The sequence below is a fragment of the Neodiprion fabricii genome, chromosome 1 (assembly GCF_021155785.1).
Source record: "Neodiprion fabricii isolate iyNeoFabr1 chromosome 1, iyNeoFabr1.1, whole genome shotgun sequence".
Lineage (NCBI taxonomy): Eukaryota > Metazoa > Arthropoda > Insecta > Hymenoptera > Diprionidae > Neodiprion > Neodiprion fabricii.
In genome coordinates, this window is record NC_060239.1 from 37,460,572 (window position 1) to 37,480,494 (window position 19,923).

Genomic DNA, 19,923 nt, shown 5'->3' on the forward strand with positions numbered 1-19,923 from the left:
GGGAAGAAAACGGGTCGGGCGAGGGGATGGAAGGAGGGTGCGAATCGCGCATGCAACCGTAAAACGCCCCCCTCGAACAAGGATGTGCGAACGCTTAGGGGCATCGAGACGTCTACGTGGAGCAACCTGTTGCTCGTCGGGACCCTCGTTGTTCTGCGATCTCGGTGCGCGAATGGGTGGGGCATGGGTGTAATTATCGGGCATTCACGTTTCTGTTGTTTTTCATACGTGATTTCACGGTGTCCGGTAAAAAAATCCGTAACAAATGGGGAGGGGGGGGGGGGGGGGGGGGCGAAACTAGAAACCATCGATATTTAGAATGGTCGATGTATGGAAATTTCAAAAACGGGATGATGAAATAACGAAAGACGAATCGTTCGAAATCTTGATACTCGAGTGTCACTGGTTAGTGGTCATTCTAGTCAGTGTGACACTTTCGAACATCCAAGATTTCGAACAATTCGTCATTCGTTATTTTATTTTGCCCATGTTTGAAATTGCAATACATCGGGCATTGGGCCAATTGGTTCGAAAAATAACCCAAGTACAATGAGTCATCGAATCATTTAATGTTACAGCTTGGCCATAATATTGAGTGACTTCCTTTCAAAGGTCGAAAATGAGTCATTCTCCTTGTACCCATCCTTCTTTTTACCCTCTCCAGAATCCGGTTTATGGTAGGGTAATAAAGCAAAGTTTCGAGGCGTTGATGGGAAATGAAAAATTCGTCACAACAACCGAATGATATCAGCATTTGGCGAAATGCTCGCCATGCGTTCTAAACCCGCACCTTGTGCGCGTTCGAACGATGACGAATCATCGGTGGTTACAAGCGCATAGCTCAAGCCGCAGACCATTAAAAGCCATGCAAAACCATGCCCTGTTGACACACACAACTTGTAACCCAAAACTCGACAAGCCTGTAAAACCACTTAGCGGAATTTTTCCTCGGCCATAATTGGAACGGATTAACCCACGAATGAAAACGGAACTCTTTCCGCTGTAATTGCTCGACATTCTATACGCCCAGCGGTAAACTGCGAGGGTTTTTCTACCTGACAACGATGTTAGAAACTATCGTAAACAGAGTTTTACGGTCGCAGGTAAGCATTTTAACAACGAGGTACACATTATTGCACGGTGCCCCGTTATAAGTCGTATTATCTTGTTTCAGGAATTGGTAAGCGTGGCTGAGGTGCAATCAGAGAACACGAAGTGTCGGTGATCGACTCTGCAAGGTGTCGAGTCCGAAACGGATTCCAGACTTTTCAGATCACAGTAATTACGTTTGCTCCGCGTGTACGGCGAGAAGAAGAAAAAAAGGAAGCAGTCCAATGTCCGCGAGTACATGCAACAATGGTGGAAAATTATTGAGAAAAGAAATTCATCTGACCTGTATACAATATTCATTTGATTCAATGGAATGGCCCACTTCCAATATATACATAAATTTTATCCGAACACAAGGAACGTTTCATCATAATTGCGGAAGGAGGAATTGTTCGGTACCGATGCCGGCAAAAAATGGTGTCGAAGAAGAAAACTTTCTTCATTCACCTTGGCACCCAACTCGTCGTTTGGTAATCGTAATCGCTAAGGATTGCACGAGCTCCGTGAAAACTTGTGATATTTAGAAACCAAATGGACTCGTGCTGGTTATAATTTGGCGAAGGTTTTTGACCCATCGAGTTAAGAAACCCGTAACGACAACCTTCGTCTCTGAAACTCGTGAATTGCAAGCTCCGCTTAAGCCAAGGGGAGTCTTCGAGGTGCTTAGTTGTAATTTCTGCAGATTTTGAAGGGTGTTTGCGCGTGCAGCAGCGCATAGGGGTGAATTCTCATGGAGAATTGGTTCCAAGCGAGGCAGATAATAAAAAAAAAAGAAGAAGATAGAGAGAGAAGCGTGTGGGAACGCACTGGCAGCGGTATTATATACATTAGGACTGAGAGAAGAAAAAGGATGAGGAGAAGAAGGGCCCACGAAAGGCGCACCCGTATGGGGTCCTGTTACCGGAGGCAAAGGGGCGCTACCAGCTTCTGTTACCACCAGGACAGACCCGTGCTCTGTAATATGTGCTACCGTTACCGCCGTGTCGCCTGCAGCCTGCGGCGATGCTGTGCCCTTCATCGAGAGGGATTAATTTGAGAGAGGCATCGAGGGTCACGGTCTGAAGAATTCAACTTAACCTTGAAGGGTGAAATGACAGGACGATGGCGGGTGGCGACAATTTTGTTGAAATAAAATTCCCCGGCTTGTTCCCTGTTAAAAATTTGTTAGGTAATGTTGGAGAGATTTTGCGACCAAAGGTTTCAGAAGTTCTACACCTTGAATATACAAATTTGGATCTAAAAACACGAAGTATCGCTTCGTTTTATACGAATCATTAGAAATTGAACTAGAACATTTCCGAAAGTTGGGTTAACTGAATTTAGTAAAGCATCGTTAAAGTTTTAAAACGATTTATTAATCCGAGTCTCATACACCTGCGGAAACTTCCATTTTACTTACACGAGGTTAACAAGATCCGAGCCAACTCGCGGCCTCTGAGCCCTCAAAGTTGTTTCGATCGTTCTTCATTTTACTTGCACAAACAACTTTGATTCAAGCACGCTGATTTTGAAATTGTGCGTTAAAATCGGTTCCTTGATCAGCTGGACCTCATATAAGTGACTAGGGTTAGAAAAGGTTTTTCAAGTATGGTCCGTCATAATTCCATGAATTTTCTCTTACTTTTCCCGATGAACGAAATTTCCTGACTGTTCCCGGTTTTCCGAACAAAATCTAGCCAATATTTACTCGAAAAATTAGTCAAAAATCACTGAAAATCAGTGAGAATTGGAATAGGATTGAAATCAATAGAGACCAAGCTAAATCCAACATTGTAAATCACTCGTAAATCAGCAACGAGAAGTCGAACGACTCTGCAAGTTTAGTCATCTTTCAACATTGCAAATCACTTGGGAATCAGTGTAAGTCATGAAATCCTTTACCACGGTTAAAGTTTCGTTGATTGAGATTATTCGGTGATTTCCAAGTAGATAGACCCTGAAGAAATATCCAACTGCCTCCTGTCTTCGTTGAAAAGTCGTTTTCTTTGAGGACATACGACATGGTGTCGCGTTTAGTTTTCGTTTTTCGTAACGAAAACACCCAGCCCACTTCCTGGAAGTTGTTTAAAAGAGTGGATCTTATGTGTCTCGTTTTTGCATTTGAAAAACGAACTAATTAACGAACGAACGTACGATCTAATGAATGGATTCCTTGTGCTGTTCTAAATTCAGCCACGAGCCTCGAATGTATCCATACATGTGCGTACAACTAACACACACAGCGAACAAAATACTCGACGTAACACGCGCGACTTATGAATCAGAGCAAAGTATATACCGTGAGTAACTACAACTCGTCATGCACCGTATCGCATCTATGTGTATGCATGCATATGCTTTCGAAAAATGAGTAAAACTAATATGTAGAATGGTTGCGATTGAATGGAATCTTCTGTTGCAGTGACCCCGACCCCTGGTCGATTTGTACGGACCATTTACAGTCAATGAATGAACTCTTTCATCAGCCTCCGACTGTGGGCTCGATATACTCATGGACACGTGGTGGTTACGCCTCAACTCAAAGTCACGCAGCATTCGATGGTGCAGTGGAAGAGATGGAATTGAGTCGTGAAGAAACACTGTCAATGAATACCATGACGGAAAGTTGTTTGAAAAGTCGAATTTTGGCCTCTTCTCTGATTTACTGCGTCTATGATTCAACGTTCAGGACTTTCGTTAGGTCCGTAATTACATCAAACTGTACAATAAGTGGAAATCCTTTCTTCATTGTGCATATTTATGGTGTCCGGTAAAAAATCCGTAATTTGAATTCGGATTTGTTGGATTGCCACGTATTCTAAGGTTAGATTCGAGAGTCATAGGTTACGTTACGTTTATTGAGATTGATTTTGTTTCGCGCTCGGCCGACTGTGGCGCTGTAGGTTTCTCCGTGTTGCCAACATAACAGTCCAATGTAAAAAATTAGCCGTCTCAGATTCATTGTCCCCAAGTGTACACAGAGAGTGAACGAAAGTGATAAATATCGAGTGATCGAAAAGCCGTAAAATTTATTCACACGTTTCATCGTTAATTTTCCAATCCAGTTTCATAATTATTCGCACGATCGTCGACAAAGACGCTTCATGTAACACGAATTAGAGAAATTACGACAGAATTGAAGACGTGTGTCATTAAACGCCTGCACGCAGCGTAAACTCGTGAGGTTGGAATAAGTTGGCTTATGATAATATGCCCGCGGGCTGCACGTGACCGCGTTGACACTCGGCATCAAACGAGGGTTAATTATTACTCTGATTGGCGTGTGCCGAGACGCCGTCTGGCGCGTGCTGACTGCTTAGGCATTTATATGTAACGCGTGTCGGTCGTGCACCGCAGGCTTGGCGGACTGGACGTGCGCGTGTGTACACGTTTTACATGCACGGATACGTACGTACGGTGACGTCTCTAGTTGCGAAAGAAAAGGCGGCAAGAAAGAAGACGGGGAAGAAAACGTCATTGATTTGAAACGAACCATCTGATCTTCGTCTAAGCTTTTGTTTAGGTATATAATTATTTATTTCCACTATCCTCTATTTTTTTCGCTTTATAAATAGATGTATATCAACATCAATTTGATATTTAAATAATGGATATCCGATCTTCGTCTAAACTTTTTTTTCATATCACATCTTTCCAGTATCCTTTGTTTTTTGGTTTTTTAAATAGATCTTTGTTAAATAGCTTATGAATATAATAATTTGAAGAGTACTAAATGGACGCGTTTCATGGAAAGCGTAATGATGCTGCCGAAAGAAATGTTGATTTGTTTGGCCGACCAAAAAAAAAAAAAAGTAAACAGAAGAAATATTCGATGTGGATCAACGGTGAAAAATTTAGTGTAAAACTCGTTCGATTTTACTCCGCGATGAGTCATTTTAAAAACATCCCGCCATAGTAATTTTTTTTTCCATTACAACAGTATCGTGGAACATTTAATTTTTCAAGATTGTACCGATAATACTGATTTTTGTCAACAAATAGCATTACTAGAATGACTGATTTTGTTCGTTCGATTCGTTAAAAACAGTTTTTCGAACAAAACGATCCAACGCGGAGTAAAATTTAACGACTCTACGCATAAAAAAAAAAATAAAAAAATTAAAATATCACTATTATTAAACAGTTTGAAGAACAAAAAAGAACGAAGCTCTTGTTAATAATTCGAGTCTATTTGTTTACAAAATTTCTATTCGATAGAAACTTGAGTAAATAAAAAAATGCCCGATAATCATCGACCGCGCAACCAGCTTAATTGGAACGGGGCAAGAGGTCGTGGGGTCTAAGGCCCTCTTTTCCGCCGCCCCTCGGGGGTCTCGACGTTCGTAAAGAGGAAGGAAGGAAGAAAGAAAGAAAGACAGAAAGAAAAAGAGAGAGAAAGAAGAGTGGAAGAAAGGGAAGGGGAAAAAAAAATTCTCAATCCTCCGGGGCCCGTTACGCTCCAGGATCAGGATCTGGGCCAGCCGCTTGCGCACGTGCTAAGAATTTCCCACGCGTTTGCCGCCCTGCAGCCGGCGGCGTCGGCGTCTCCTTCGGCTCCTTGAGAGGACCAGAAAACACCGTAGAATTCTCAATGCCGAGAGACGCTGGGTCCCCATTGTGCCCACCGGCACGAGGACCCCAAAGGAGGGCCCGACGGTTACCCGTCGCGGATTTTGTGCTCAATGTACCCGCAAGATCACGCGGCAGGCGTGCCTTGACTTCTCTTTGCAAACAGCGACAAGTCGAGAGATCTGCTGCAAGCTTCCCTCCTCGATCGGAGAGGATCGCATTGTTATTGAAATTATCAGCGTTATCGTGATAATACGAAGCGTTGTCTCGCGAGTTTCGAATTGTTCGAAATTTATTAAATGGTAATGAAACAAAACGTACTTATATTTCTAAATCATTGTAAAATTAAGAAAATAGTGATTTATTTGTTTTATTTTTTTTTTTTTTTTTTTTTTTTTTGTCTACACAATGTTTCGTTACGATAACGTTACTAACTTCAACCTCGTAGTGCAAGTTTTTTACTGAATATCGGTAAGGCTGAGAAGGATTGATTCTCTGATTCTTGAAAATATCAGGGGGGGAAGGGAGAATCTGACGACTATGGTTTCGGATTTCTTTTGGACAGGTTTTGCGTGGTTTTTGTCAATTCCGACTCAATTGTGCTTGATTTTCATCGATAAAATTGATTCTAGTCTAAAATCGGAAAAATTAAATCAACATTAGCTGTTTCATAAACTACGTATTACTATTATTATTATTTTTTAAATACTTTAATGCAACTTTCTGTAATGCATATCGTCATGTTTACAATTTTGTGTATTTCGATTATTCTTCGTCATACAAAAGTAAAAGAAGTAAAATATAATGTAAAAAAAAAAAAGTCAGTTTAAGCCAATTCATTTTCTCGACGAAAGAAAGTAAGCTTGTTATCTTAAAAATTCACTTCCAATTACCAGCATAAAAAACAAAAACTGATATTTTCAGTCATTTCGATGACGAAATTAAAAATCCACTGACAATTCGAGGGTTTCCAGACAGGTTCCAGGTGTGTGACCACCCTGAATATCATCGAAGAGCATAATTACGGATTTAAAGTTCGTGCAATGTATCGAGTTTTAATTAAGCCACGCTCTCTACGAATCATCCGATGAAATATCGTCGAATCGACAGCTTTCCTAACCTCGGGCATAATGGAAAAGGACGTTGGATAGGGTGAATCAGTGTCTTCGGAATCCGGGATAAATACTCGGATGATGTTGCGCACGTTCGCCTACGTCCTTTGGGTCTGATACCTGCGTCCGTTCGTCTATCCGCTTATATCCTTGACCGCAAGGCGGTTCGGACACGTCATTTTTATACTTAGGCGGTCCTTCTGCACCGACCCCGAACCTGCAGGGTGACATTTTTACCTGGTTCGTCATCGACTCTTTCTCGGCTTCTTTTTTTTTTTTTAACTTCCAAACGTCGTTCGGCTCAGTTTTCATTTTTCTCTTTTCTCGCCCATAGAACGAGTTAATTACCTGTTCTCAAAAGGAACACGTCCTTTCACATACGGTTTCAGGAGTTTCTTAGAATTTCGCTTCCCAGGTATTGGAATCTGATAATTTGGCAAGCGGTAACCATTTGTTTCATTCCATCTCGTTCCGCTTCAACATTATCGTTTCACAAATATTACAAAGAGCACAAACAACGATAACGATCTGAAAAAAAAAACCAATACCTTAGCTCGAATAACAAAATTTTTTAAATCCTACTCAACCTGACAAACACTTGCATATACCGACGGATGGAGAGGGTCAAAGTTCGAAAGGGTCAATACATCGAAATTTCAAACAAATTCGAAAATAAAATACCGAAAGATGAATCATCATTTGTCTTACATACAGGGGGCAGGTTTGATGGTCTAAATCCCTCGAATCCTGACAGCAAGACGCACGGAATCGGACAGGAACGCACACCAACGTGCCGGGATACGTAAAGATTCGGTCAGCGGTGGTCCGTCATCGGAGTTATCCTTTACAGGGTGAAAGGACGGCGTCGCGAAGAGTAAGCACGAAAAGACCAAAGAGAGAGAGAGAGAGAGTGAGAGAGAGAGAGAGAGAAGAAGGGAACACGTTCAGCGCCCAACTGCAACCTGAAGTGGCGGGGGGGGGATGAGAGGGGGAGGTGAGGTAGAGGGAGAAGGTCCGAGATCTAGCTACCACCTGCTTCATTTTCCCACGAGCTCCACGGGCGACTCTACCGAATGCCAACGAGGCAGGCGGACAAGAAGTGGGAGGAGGAGGAGGAGAAGGTGAATGGGGAGTGGGAAGGGGGGGGGGGGGGGGGGCAAGGATCGTCGACACGTGTCTTTCGAGGTGGTGGGATAGAGAGGGAAAGAGAGAGAGAGAGAGAGAGAAGAAAGAGAGAGTGATACGAGCGAGCGAACAAGCCGGCGGTAGAACCGCAGGTAGAACGAAACACGTGCGAGCAACGCGCCGAGGAAACCGATAGAAGGGAAGAACCGAGTAGAATGAGCTGGCATTGCAGGGCGGTTTCAGGTTGCCTTGACGCGTGCACCGCGCGACCGCGATTTTCAGCCTTTCCGCTTCTCTTGTACTTTTTTACGTCCCTCCTGCCACCCTGAACGTCATTTTTCTACATTCCTGACTCGTTTTTTCACCGTTTCATTGGTCTCGGAACTTTGTTCCGTGATCGGTGTCGATAGTTTTTGTTAACTTATTTTTTTTTACATTTGGCAGAATCATCCCTGATTTGATTTTGAACGATAGGGAAATTTGCGGGATAATATTCAAACGCGTTGTTGATGATTTGTTGCTTTTCATGCCGGTGAGAATACGATGATGATCCGATCGATCGATTTTCGAGACCCCCGACAATTTTCATTTAAGAACTTGTGAACGATTTCAATGCGCGGTGTTGCAGGTCGGAATTTGGAGCGGGTTGAAGGGGTAAAATTTCCGTCACGATTACTCATCGTTACACGCATTCCGCTACGATGTATTCAATTTGTCAGATTCTAAAACCAAAGGCACGCGATTTCGTAATGTGTAAAAATTCGTATCGCTAATTAGCGCATGTAAATAAAATGTGTTACGCGTTCCGTAGTAAAATATATATACATATATACATCATGTAGCATCAATTATAGATAAAGTATAATTTTCATAATCAAGCATAATTTTCCGAAGCGCTCGTAAGAACTGGAAAAAAAAAAAAAACAACAACAACAAACTAAATACAATAAGAATTTCACCATCTGTGGTGTAAAATTAGAGAGGTGGAAAATAACGGCATTCCAAGCAGAGTCAGAATTTTGAAGCAGTGTGACTCAGAGGTACCTAAATAAACACAACGGCCAGACGGAGTTAAAAATGTGAAATTAAATTCTACCCAGGCACTCGGGCCATCGATAAATCGCCTTTGGATACCTGCGAGGCATCGTTCGCCAAGATAATTAGTCCCTTGGTGCGGGAAGGTCGTCAAGGTGACGGTGGTGTTTAGGAAACGGAAACACCGAACGTACTTGGTAATTGTCGATTGTACTAATGACAGCAGCTGCTTATGGCAACCCCGACGACCTTTGTCAGGTAGACGAGCGGGGAATTTTGCACACTTTTTCAGAAAAGCATTGCTATGACTACGGTTTAAGGATGTACCAAACGCAAGGGTGAGGGGTAAAAGTATGGAAGGATCGAAGAATCGAAGGGCTAAAACATCCAACTTTTAAAACAAGGAAAACTTGATACGTGGAATTTAAAAATGGTGATAGTAATTCCACTAAATTCTACTAAAATTCTTTCGTCGAGTGCGGAAATTGGGTTACTGCCTTATTTATTTAGTTAATTGTCAATTAGTGAAAAATATATTCATACAAACAAGTATCGTCTGCGTATAAACAATTTGCCGCACATTTGCACCAGACTTTCCAATTACCGCGTCGTTTGTCACATGTTCGGATTGTACCCTAATGAGACTCCGTGCAATTAAAATCTACCCGAGTACCTATAAATGTTGACTATATTAATTTACATGAAATTCCGAGACATTTTCGGCACAATAAAAATATGTATACGGGCCTATTTTTTAAGTGATTCTTCTCACTTTGAAAGACACTCGTAATTTTTCTCACATTTTTTGCAGACGGTTTTAATTTTCTACGATTTTTCAAAGCGATATTATTGATCGATAATTATGGATTACGGATAGTTACGGAATGCCCCATTTATTTATACACACGGAGGAAATACGGAATACATTATATCCACGTATGCCGTTTTTCCTAGACAGACGTTGTTCCGGCTTATTGACGCCAAGTTGTTCCAGCTTATTGACGCCAAGTTGTTCCAACCGAAGCCAAAATCCAGACACCAAGGGTATTTCAAAATTTCCTATAATCCGACAAGCCGTTATTACGGTTGTAAAATAAATCCCGATGACCGTTGTTAACGGCGTCTAGCCAGAGCCAGGTGCGTAAGCTGAATCAAGGCGACACGAATGCTCTAATTGCAGGCATACCTGCACTGGCAATTCCAAAAAACGTACTTAGGTATCTATAGGACGAAGCGATAAAACCATAAATGCGTACCACCATAAACATAAGATCAGTTTTCGAAGAGCGTAATCGATTACATAGCTGTGTGTCGATAAGAATGGTTGCAATATACAGTTAATTAATAGGGTGCCTTGGTCGATTTCAACGTTATATATACATACGCACTTCCAAATATGGAAGTTCACGTATCACAAACTCGAAAACGAATCTACCAGCCCCATTATATACGAAATCCCGAACAAAAACACTTCGACACATTTCCATCTTACACCGAAACAAAGGAACGACGTGAATTCAACGAATTTATTATTACGATTTCGTAGAATCCGAACCATTTCCATATTCCTACATCGAATTGAAAACGCATCGGATTGTTTTCGTCCCCCGAGTTATATACATATATACGTCAACGTCTGTCAAATCTATACAACGAATCGTTTGACTGAACGATAAAAGAGAAAAAAAAAAAAAAACAAGACAAAGTCGAAACTCGTCACTTAATCCCGGTAATTGCGGTATTGCTCACTAAAAAAAAAAAAAAAAAAAAAAACAGTGAACAACGATACGGAGACCCCCGAACTCACAATACAACATACATTCCACGATGGCCATTTAATTGTCGAACGTAAAACGCGAGCCGGGCATGCGACCTGCGAAGAAATAAAGGTACGACCCCGGAGCAACACGCGCTCGACGGTCGTCGACGAGAAGCGACGCAGCTGTTTTTAGCGTTCACGTTTCGCTATGTATTACAACAGCGCACACGCACGTATATATGATATATATATATATATACATGTATGCATGCGTACGCGTACGTAACACGGTATAGTACACGACTAACCGACAATGAGAGAACGAGAGAGACATACTCCGTGTAATCGGCAACATTCTCACGGCACGTGGATCAATTCGTGAACATATTACACACGGACATATTATACAAACGACATACGGTTTCCCCGCGTGCGTAACAAGTATAACGCAACTTCACACACTCCTTGCACCTTTTTACACATGCGTACCCTTCCTTCTTACCCACCCCACCCCGTCAAAGCTTTTGCTCACCGGCCTCCGTTCCACCCCAATTCTCGATGCAGTTGCTCCGCGTGTGAACGGATGTGTCCCTTACGTGTACTCCGTACACCACCGGGGGTTGATATCAAATTCATCGAGGGGTGCTCGGTTGCTGCTGCCCCCCCCCCCCCAAATAAAAAAAAAAAACAAAAAAACACACCTTTGCCCTGATCGTGGCACGAGCCACAGCCCACAACGTCAAGCGACATGTGCCATATGCGTTTATACATCACCGAGACGGTGTGCAGCTTAAACTTGAGCTTGAGCTTCCGTGTCTGAATTAGGAAATAACTGATCGTACGGTATGCGATTTGAAAAATTTTGTTCCTATTGTTTATTGTTTTTTTTTTTTTTTTTTTTCTATGTCTTTTTCTATTCTGCTTTCTTTTCGCAATGTAAACACTTGATGTTGTTGAGGAGAACAAATATTATGCGATTATTGGAGTCAAAGTGTCGTGTAAATATAAAAGAAACGAATCGTGCTCTGTCTTCTTATTACACAAAATCGTTTTAACATAGTTATAGGGAAAGAATTTGTAGTACGACTTTTGAAAATTTGTTGATGGTACATTACCGTCGATATATATTCGACGAAATGTAGGTACGATACGTAAAACGAAAAAAGAAAGACGACAACTAGTTGCAAGAACGATTCTGCAAGGCACGATTGAAAATTAGATAAATTTCAGATGAATGAGAAAAAAAAGTAATTTAATTAGAAATTCTAAATCAACGAAAATCTCATCGCGTTTTAGGATTATGGGGCAGTTATTTTGAAAAACCTGATTTTTAACAAGGATTGTGTATAAAATGAGAAAAACTAGAACTACGATAAGATGAATGAGAGAAAACGTGCGACGTGTCATTTCTAATGCCTGTATATTTTACACATGTAATATACAAATCCAATGTATACAAAAACGTTTAACATGCATGTGCATACATATTTATATACATATAGGTATGTGAAACACACGTGGAGCACGCGTTTGATAGCCGCGTGTTAAACGGGCGTAAATGTCGAGTATAAAGTGCGGGGCACGTGCTGTGAACGACGTCAACGTCGACGGTTCATTATTCGTTACGATTCTCTTTTTCTTTGAATCAACGTCTGGCGCGTGCAGAACTGCGCTCTCATATCCCAAATACATAACCAAAGTGGAAGCCTTTACGGATTACGAACTCCCAATTTAGCATTGTCAAAAATTGGCGGCACGTGGCCGAGATTTTGGGATCTGGCGAGCGAAAAAAAAACTTCTTTTTTCCGTTATCCAAACTGCGTAAACGTTTTTTTACAAGACGGACAGACGGACAGCAGAAAATTTTGGAACGAATGTGAATGATCAAGGTAAATTTTTACTACCCATACAATGATACGATAAAAAAATGTAGTTTACTCCAAATCCATAAAATTAATAAAATATTGTTATAACGCAGCGGACCTGAGGTGTATATATATATATGTTTTTTATTTCTTACCACCAAACAAGCTAATTATAATTTCGATGCTGAAAAATCGTTTAAACTTTAACCCTGCAGCCTGGCTGGACTTGCGCGACAAAAAAAAAAAAAAAAAAATGTCAAATTCCCCCACCACGCGTGGCGAGGGTTAAAAGCAAGCGTTCAGGCGCAAATATAATAGAACGATTGTTCCCAGAGGTATATAATGAAGACTGCAGCGTGCAGGAGTAAAGTGGACACGTGCCAAGGCGCGAGAATAACTCTGACTCTCTGTATGAGCAGCGATGAACGCGAAGAGGAGAAATAAGGGCGCGTTTACGGACCTCTGCGAGAGCTTTTTCTATTTTTCTATTTCTTTTTTTTTTTTCTTTTTTCATTCAGCTAAACCACGGACACTTTGTCATACACGGAGTGTGGATAATCTTTGACACGCGTCTTTCCACGAACTCCGATCGTACCTACACGTGATAAAATCTTAAAATAAGATTCGATGAGTAAACGTACGGAGAAAATTATTCGAGATAATTTTTGCAGCTTGGGCTTGATGCGATTTCAAATTTTCTCCATCCCGATGACAACGATGATAAAACGCATCAAGAGACAAAATGATCCACGTTATATGTGATGTAAAGTTTGTTAGTCGTCGAGTTTTAATTGCCGTCAAGATCAAGGATCAAAGTATGTGATCCGAATAAGCTTGAGTGTATCTTTTCCTCAGTTTAACATTTGCTTTATTTCTCATGACGGTACGTAGGCCTGCCTGTATAATGATACAAGTTATACTCGGAATTATAGGTAATTATTGACTCGAGACTTGTTGTAAAATTACGTACATGGAAGGTGAGTATTACCGAGGTAATTATTCGACGAGAGCGATTTCTGAGAGTGCATTATAAATAACCGAGGACGATCTCACGGAGGTATTAATGTATGTAGGCAAGTGTGTCGCGTATGCGTGTTTAATAAACGGTGCCTCGTGATCCTTGGATTTGGTCAAAATAGCGCGGATGGACGTGGAATAAGTTAAGTGACAATAGATGAGTGCGATAAGGTCGAGATGACCGGCAACTGTACTGAGAAATATTTGTCGACGTTTTTTTTTGTTCAGTCGATGTTAGAAAATTTGAGTAAAATAAGCATCGTTAAAAACACGGTTTCAATATTTTTAGAATCACTGGGAATTTGTCGTACAAGTGTGTATTTGGTGATATTAAATTTTTTCATTATGTTGCAAAATTGAATCTGTTTGTTAAGCTGACTAAACTTTTTCAGTCACGTAATACTCAACGTCAATTTATTGTTCCAATATCGTCGGTTATGAGAAAATATGAAACAAGCGATCGTGTCTCGAAAAGAATAAATAGTAACAGATACCAATGGATATTCTGATTACAATTAAGAGAAAACTGATTTTCATTTTTTACTAATAACTATATTTCTCGGTTACGGTAGAGAAAATAAAGCAAAAAATCGAACGATTAAGGACCCACCTCCGATAAGAGGATCAATCAATTATTCATCGAGTAACGTCGATCGCCGGATATTCACGTATACCTTACTTAAGTGCCTCGATTCTCTCTCTCGGTGATCAGCGTAACCGCTGATGCGTAATCACTCGCGGTGACTTGCGTCTAATTGCAGGTAGCTGACACGTTCCGTAATGAAACTATTGCAAAAACGTCGCGTCGAGAAGTAGATAAAAAAAAACTGACAGACAAGAATCAGGAGAGACAGAGATGAAAGTGAGAGCATAATAACGTAAAAAATCTGATACAACAGATACGTACAACGGTAACGAACCACTGTATAAATATACTGTAAATATACTATATATATATATATATATATATATATGTATGCAGGAGATATAAGATCAGGAAACCGCGATTGAGCAAGAAAACCGGATAATAAAGGTAAAAGTTCACGATAAGATTGATTTACTATAATTCTACTACTTCGACTGTTCGGCACCGGCTACTTTATAATCGCCGGATTTTCCTCGAATTAAAAATAAAAATTAATAAAAATTACAACATTACACGCATAATTGAAGACGACGATTACATACAAAGTGAACAATTGCAATTATACAGATATGACAACTTCGATCCGTAGCTTTAAAATCAACGAAAAATTCTGATTCTTGTGAGAACGCAAGAAACGATTACCGCGAACTCTGTTATGAAAATTCAACATATCGATAAAATTCGTCACCGATTAGCATAAAATTAAGCATCATCGGTGTAGATCGTTCGATTCTTGACACCAAGTTGTCATATAAATCGCCACGAAAATAGCGCGGCAAACCTCTCATTCTAATACAATATTTTCGGTCTTACGTTAAACACCGCATTTTCACCGGTCTCCGGTATCATATTTGCACTGGATACGAAGAGACACGCGTGATCGAATGACTACGACGACGACGACGACGACGAGGAGGAGGAGGATGATTAGGGGGGGGGGGGGGGGGGGGGGGGGGGGTATACGTATAATATGATATGGCGGCGTTAAGAATAATAATATAAGAACAAGAAGAACGAGAGTAGGGAATAAGAAGAGCAACGAAAAGAGTAAGAAAACACGTAGAGCGAGATAGAGACGGAGATAGAGAGAGAGAGAGAGAAAGAGAGAGGGAGAGAGGGAGAGAAGCGGTGACGACGGGTTGGTGTGGGCGCGTGTCTGGCAGCTGCCGCGTACAGGTGGTGCGCTCGCTTGGGAACCAAGCTCCTAAGAGTGTTCCCACGGAAGGACTACCTCCACTCCACTCCTCACCGTCACCCCCCCGCCGACCCTCCTCCCCACCGCCGTAAATCCCGCGGGCCCGTTGGGCCTATAAATTGAGCGGAGAGAGCGACGGCTGGCTCATATTAGCCCAGAGCTCCGTCCGACGCGCGACAGTCCTCGTTTTTGTGACAAGAAACGCCGAAGATCGAGATTCGTTGTTGGAAGGATAGCATGTAAACGGTTCTCTCGAAGAGTTGGTTAATCGTATGATTGTTGTTTGTTTTTTTTTTGATTTGATTTATTTATATACACGTCGTGAATCGATCGACGCGTTGAGGTTTGTTTAAATTACTTGTGAGACGCGATAAACAGGCGTTAAATGTGAAGTGTGATACAAGTAAAACCTGTGTTATTATTCGTTCGTTCGACGCAAGGCAAAGGATTTTAAATCTGAATAAAAGATACGAGTAAAATAAATAAACAAAGAATCGAGATGCAGATGCACGAGCAGGTTATTGTCGATGGACAGGAACAACCGATCAGCAGGACTTACCAATACAGAAAGGTAAGCGGAATCGGAGTGGTTTGTTTAAGCAGACAATTTTCATCCACGTACCCTTTTTCTTCAATCTTTCGATTTATCGTAACAATTGCGTATAAAATGAACCGAAGAAACGTTGTATTTGTACTCTCGATCTGAGATAAAAAAACAAGCTCTCAATGATTCGGGATAAAGATACGATCTAAAAAGTCTCAGTGAGTAGCGGTTAAACTCTACGAATCAGTCCGGTGGTCTAGTCGGTATAATTGCGTCGGTGTTTGAAAAAATTTCAACGTCTACTTCCGCGGTTCAAATCCCGTTGCAGAAGATTTCCCGGTGAACTTTTTCCACGTCAAATTTTCTCGCCTTTTCAAACAAACTGTATAAAAATTAAAAAAAAAACACAAAAAACTTTGCCCAACCCCCCCCCCCTAAAGTAATAAAACAGAACTTGCGAGAATATTGTAATACAACCTCTATGACGATTATCGTTTAACCCCGGAATGTTCTTTCGTAAATTTCCAGGTGATGAAACCGATGTTGGAACGCAAACGTAGGGCGCGTATAAACAGATGTCTCGACGAGCTGAAGGACCTGATGGTGACGGCGCTTGCTGGCGACGGAGAAAACGTCGCGAAGCTCGAGAAGGCCGACATCCTCGAATTGACGGTTCGACACCTCCACAAGCTCCAGAGGCAGCAAAGACTCTCGGCTAACCCGGTCATAGACGCGGACAGATTCAGGGCCGGGTACACGCATTGCGCGAACGAGGTTAGCCGGTGCCTGGCGGCGACGCCGGGCGTCGACGTCGCCCTTGGAACCAAGCTCATGACGCACTTGGGCCACAAGCTCAACGCTATGGACAAGACGGGACCTCTGACCATCCACGTCATCGCCCCCCAGTCATCGCCGACGGGCAGCGAAAGCACCGACGACATCGGCGAGGACTATTCCATGCCACTGACGCCGGCCTCCAGCCAACCGTCGCCCGCCAGATCCGACGTCGAGGGGGCCTCGTTCAGTCATCGGGGCCTTCTGCAGGTCGCCAAGCCGACCGAGTCCGTTTGGAGACCGTGGTAAATCGGACTGTGTGGAAGGTAGAACCGTGCGTGAAGGAATTGAAAGAAGAAACGATATACGCCGGGAACCAGAAGGAGAAGAAGAAGAAGATGTAAGCCAATAGGGAAGACGGAAGAAGAAAGAGAAGAAGGAAAAATCGGCCTAACAAGCCCCCCACCCCACCTCGGAGTGTGACGTTATAGGAACAACGGGGAAAAAAGTATGAGAGGTGATGTTTTGTTTTGTCGAGATATTTTTTATTTTTTATTTTTTTTTGCCCTCCTTTTGTTTACCGTCTCTCAACGTCTCGAAGAAGAATGAGAAGATAAATGAAGTTAAAAAAAGCTACACCGTGATATAATGAATGAATGAAAAAAAAAAAAACAAACCGTGGCTTTTAAAACACTTTTATTTGTGATCATTTATTCTTTTTTCGTTTATCCTTCTTCTTACGAGAAATCACCGCGTTACGACGGGATTGGATTAGTATCGATTTCGTAGCTCCGTTTTAACCAAGCGGGGACTGAAGGCATCGTCTCGATATTTGACAAAAAAAAAAAAAAAAATCAAAATCCAAGATCAAAAAAGGAAGTAGCATTAAATAATAAAAGAACGACGATGTCGCACCTGTTTTCAAATAGAGCAGAGCCTAAACTCTCCGCGTATAATATACGTAGTTTATAGGAGAAAAAGAAAGAGACTGTGACATATTTGTTAAAGATTTCAGTCTTAAAAGAAATGGAATATCTGAGGATTTGCGAAAAGTTTATCTCTATTTTCGAATATATGTGTATATACATATATATATATATATGTATATATATATATATACACACATATCTTTGACCTTTGCTCAAGAAAAAGCGACTAAGAAACGCGCAACGTATACATATATGATCTATATTACATTTATCCATGTAACGCACAAAACTCATAAGGTGGATAGAGGTAAAATACGCCAAGTATCAGATGTACGATTTTTTTTTTACCATATATGTTATATGTTATAAATGTGTAATAATAGAGGTATAACGATTATCATCAGATATCATTGTGTTTTTTCGACGATATTATTATAAGTACAATAACGGGATGTCTTTCCATTTAACGAGTATCATTTTCGGCACAGAAAATTTGTCTTTTTTTTTTTTTTAATGTGTTTTTTGGATCGTTGAAGCGTGTGACCGAAGCTTTAAACCGAAGGTATATTACGTTATGTGTATCTATCTATATATATATATATATATATGTGTATACATTTTACTATATTCGACAATAATGTATCTATATGGAAGTTACATTTGCCTATTACAGCTGTAAGAATTATGTTTTTATCATTTGTTTATTTTCGTTCGCAACAATTGTACATCGTCGTTTTTACACGGCGATTATCGGCGACGACTATCAAAAGCCAAGCGAAGTTTTTTTTTTCTTTTTTTTTTTTTTTATTGAAAAACTGGCGTCGCTGAAAACTAATCAATTATTGTTGAACCTCTCGCTTTCTGGTCGGTCATCGACATCTTAAGACGTGATGATGAATTTGTTGAATGTTCAATTTATACCGTATTATAGGTGAAACCGTAATATTGATAACAGCATTGTACAAAGCTTTCGGTAAGACCGGACAGACAGAACTTTTTTTGTGATATACAGAAACGCGTACCTGTGATATTTACTGTAGTGGTATATAAAGAGAGAAAAGAAAAAGCCGTCTGTCGGCGACAATACTAGATTATAACAACTATTTCGAATAAACATACGCAACGTAATACAAAAAAAAAAAAAAAAATGGTGTTTTGCTTGTATATATATATTTTCCCCCCTTCATCTTCCTGAAATCATCCAGATTCCATCGTTGAAACTTTGAATTGAAAAATAAAAGAGAAAGAAGGATTTTGCCAAGCAGTTAAAAAAGTCGCGGGTTATTAAAATACGTACAAGTTTCGGGTTGAATTTCGGCGTGAAGAATTTTAAATTAACTGAAAAACAGAAATGAAGAATCGAATCTGAATATCCGACAGCGATACGTGAGGAATCGCTAAAAATAAAAATACACGTGAAATTCTTGCGGCTAATTAAAGCACGGTAAAAATTTTATTGCCAATTTACTAACAATTAGCGTTAATTCCATCTTTGGTCGGTGTATTATATTACATAGGCACATACAAAGTTTATGCTTACTTGTGTATCCTAGGATAAACACCACCAGCCTACCAGCTGCTCCGGGAGGTCTCCAATCGAAAGACGAAGAGGAAGGAGAAGAAGAAGACACTTCACCAACACTCACCTGAAAAATAACGTACGGTTTCGCATTAATATACGTGTTTGCTTACTTATTTGTCCGATAATTAGCATTTAAACGAGCGTTTCTCGCATCTCGCAGCGGCAGCAGCTACTGTTCTTGCTCATTTATCTCGTTGCTTAAATTTATTCTTCGCAAGGTATAAAAAAACAAATGCAATTTAGCTGGCAAAAAACAAAAACTTCCTGAAAAATAACCAAGGCTAAGGTTAGTAACGTGAACGTGTCGATACGTTGAAACAAAAATGACTACATTATACTACTTTTAGAATAACCGATGATGTTGAATTTACAAAATCTGAGTTGCTTGTTGATGCTTTATTAACGTATTTGCAAAATATCGAATTTCTCTGAAGATGCATCGTTACAGTAACGGTGCAAACTTCAGCCTGATCAAAACTGTACATACAGACGCGATCGTCGCGGCAAAAAAAAAAAAAATGAATCAAAGGATCGAAATTGTGATTCAAAATGTATCGACCAGTTTCAAACCAACATAAAATTGAAGTCAAAAGCGGTTAATGTTTTAGTAAAATTCATTCTATTCAACTCCAATCGGCTCGTTTCGATGAAAAATGTAAAAAATCCGTAACCCGTGTGAATT

General features: G+C 40.7%; 2 protein-coding genes across 22 annotated transcripts in view; one reads left to right on the forward strand and one right to left on the reverse strand.

Annotated features, from left to right (window-relative positions):
* The window catches only part of LOC124188063 (tubulin monoglutamylase TTLL4-like), a 193,458-nt gene that overhangs the window by 168,460 nt on the left and 5,075 nt on the right, over positions 1-19,923 (reverse strand). For all 21 annotated transcript variants that reach the window (XM_046580363.1, XM_046580373.1, XM_046580371.1 and 18 more), the window contains one exon: positions 19,200-19,305. The gene's annotated coding sequence lies outside the window, so the exon portion shown is untranslated. The remainder of the gene's footprint in view (positions 1-19,199; positions 19,306-19,923) is intronic.
* LOC124188082 (enhancer of split mgamma protein-like) lies at positions 15,587-17,628 on the forward strand. Its single transcript, XM_046580434.1, has 2 exons — positions 15,587-15,983; positions 16,485-17,628. Exons 1-2 carry the CDS (start codon positions 15,912-15,914, stop codon positions 17,037-17,039), a joined length of 627 nt encoding a protein of 208 aa, XP_046436390.1. The 5' UTR covers positions 15,587-15,911; the 3' UTR covers positions 17,040-17,628.

Bases quoted from the DNA above. Each gene is read 5' to 3' on its own strand.
- LOC124188082 (XM_046580434.1), top strand. From the start codon at position 15,912: ATGCAGATGCACGAGCAGGTTATTGTCGATGGACAGGAACAACCGATC. The intron at 15,984-16,484 runs GTAAGCGGAATC...GTAAATTTCCAG, and splicing joins GGACTTACCAATACAGAAAG to GTGATGAAACCGATGTTGGA.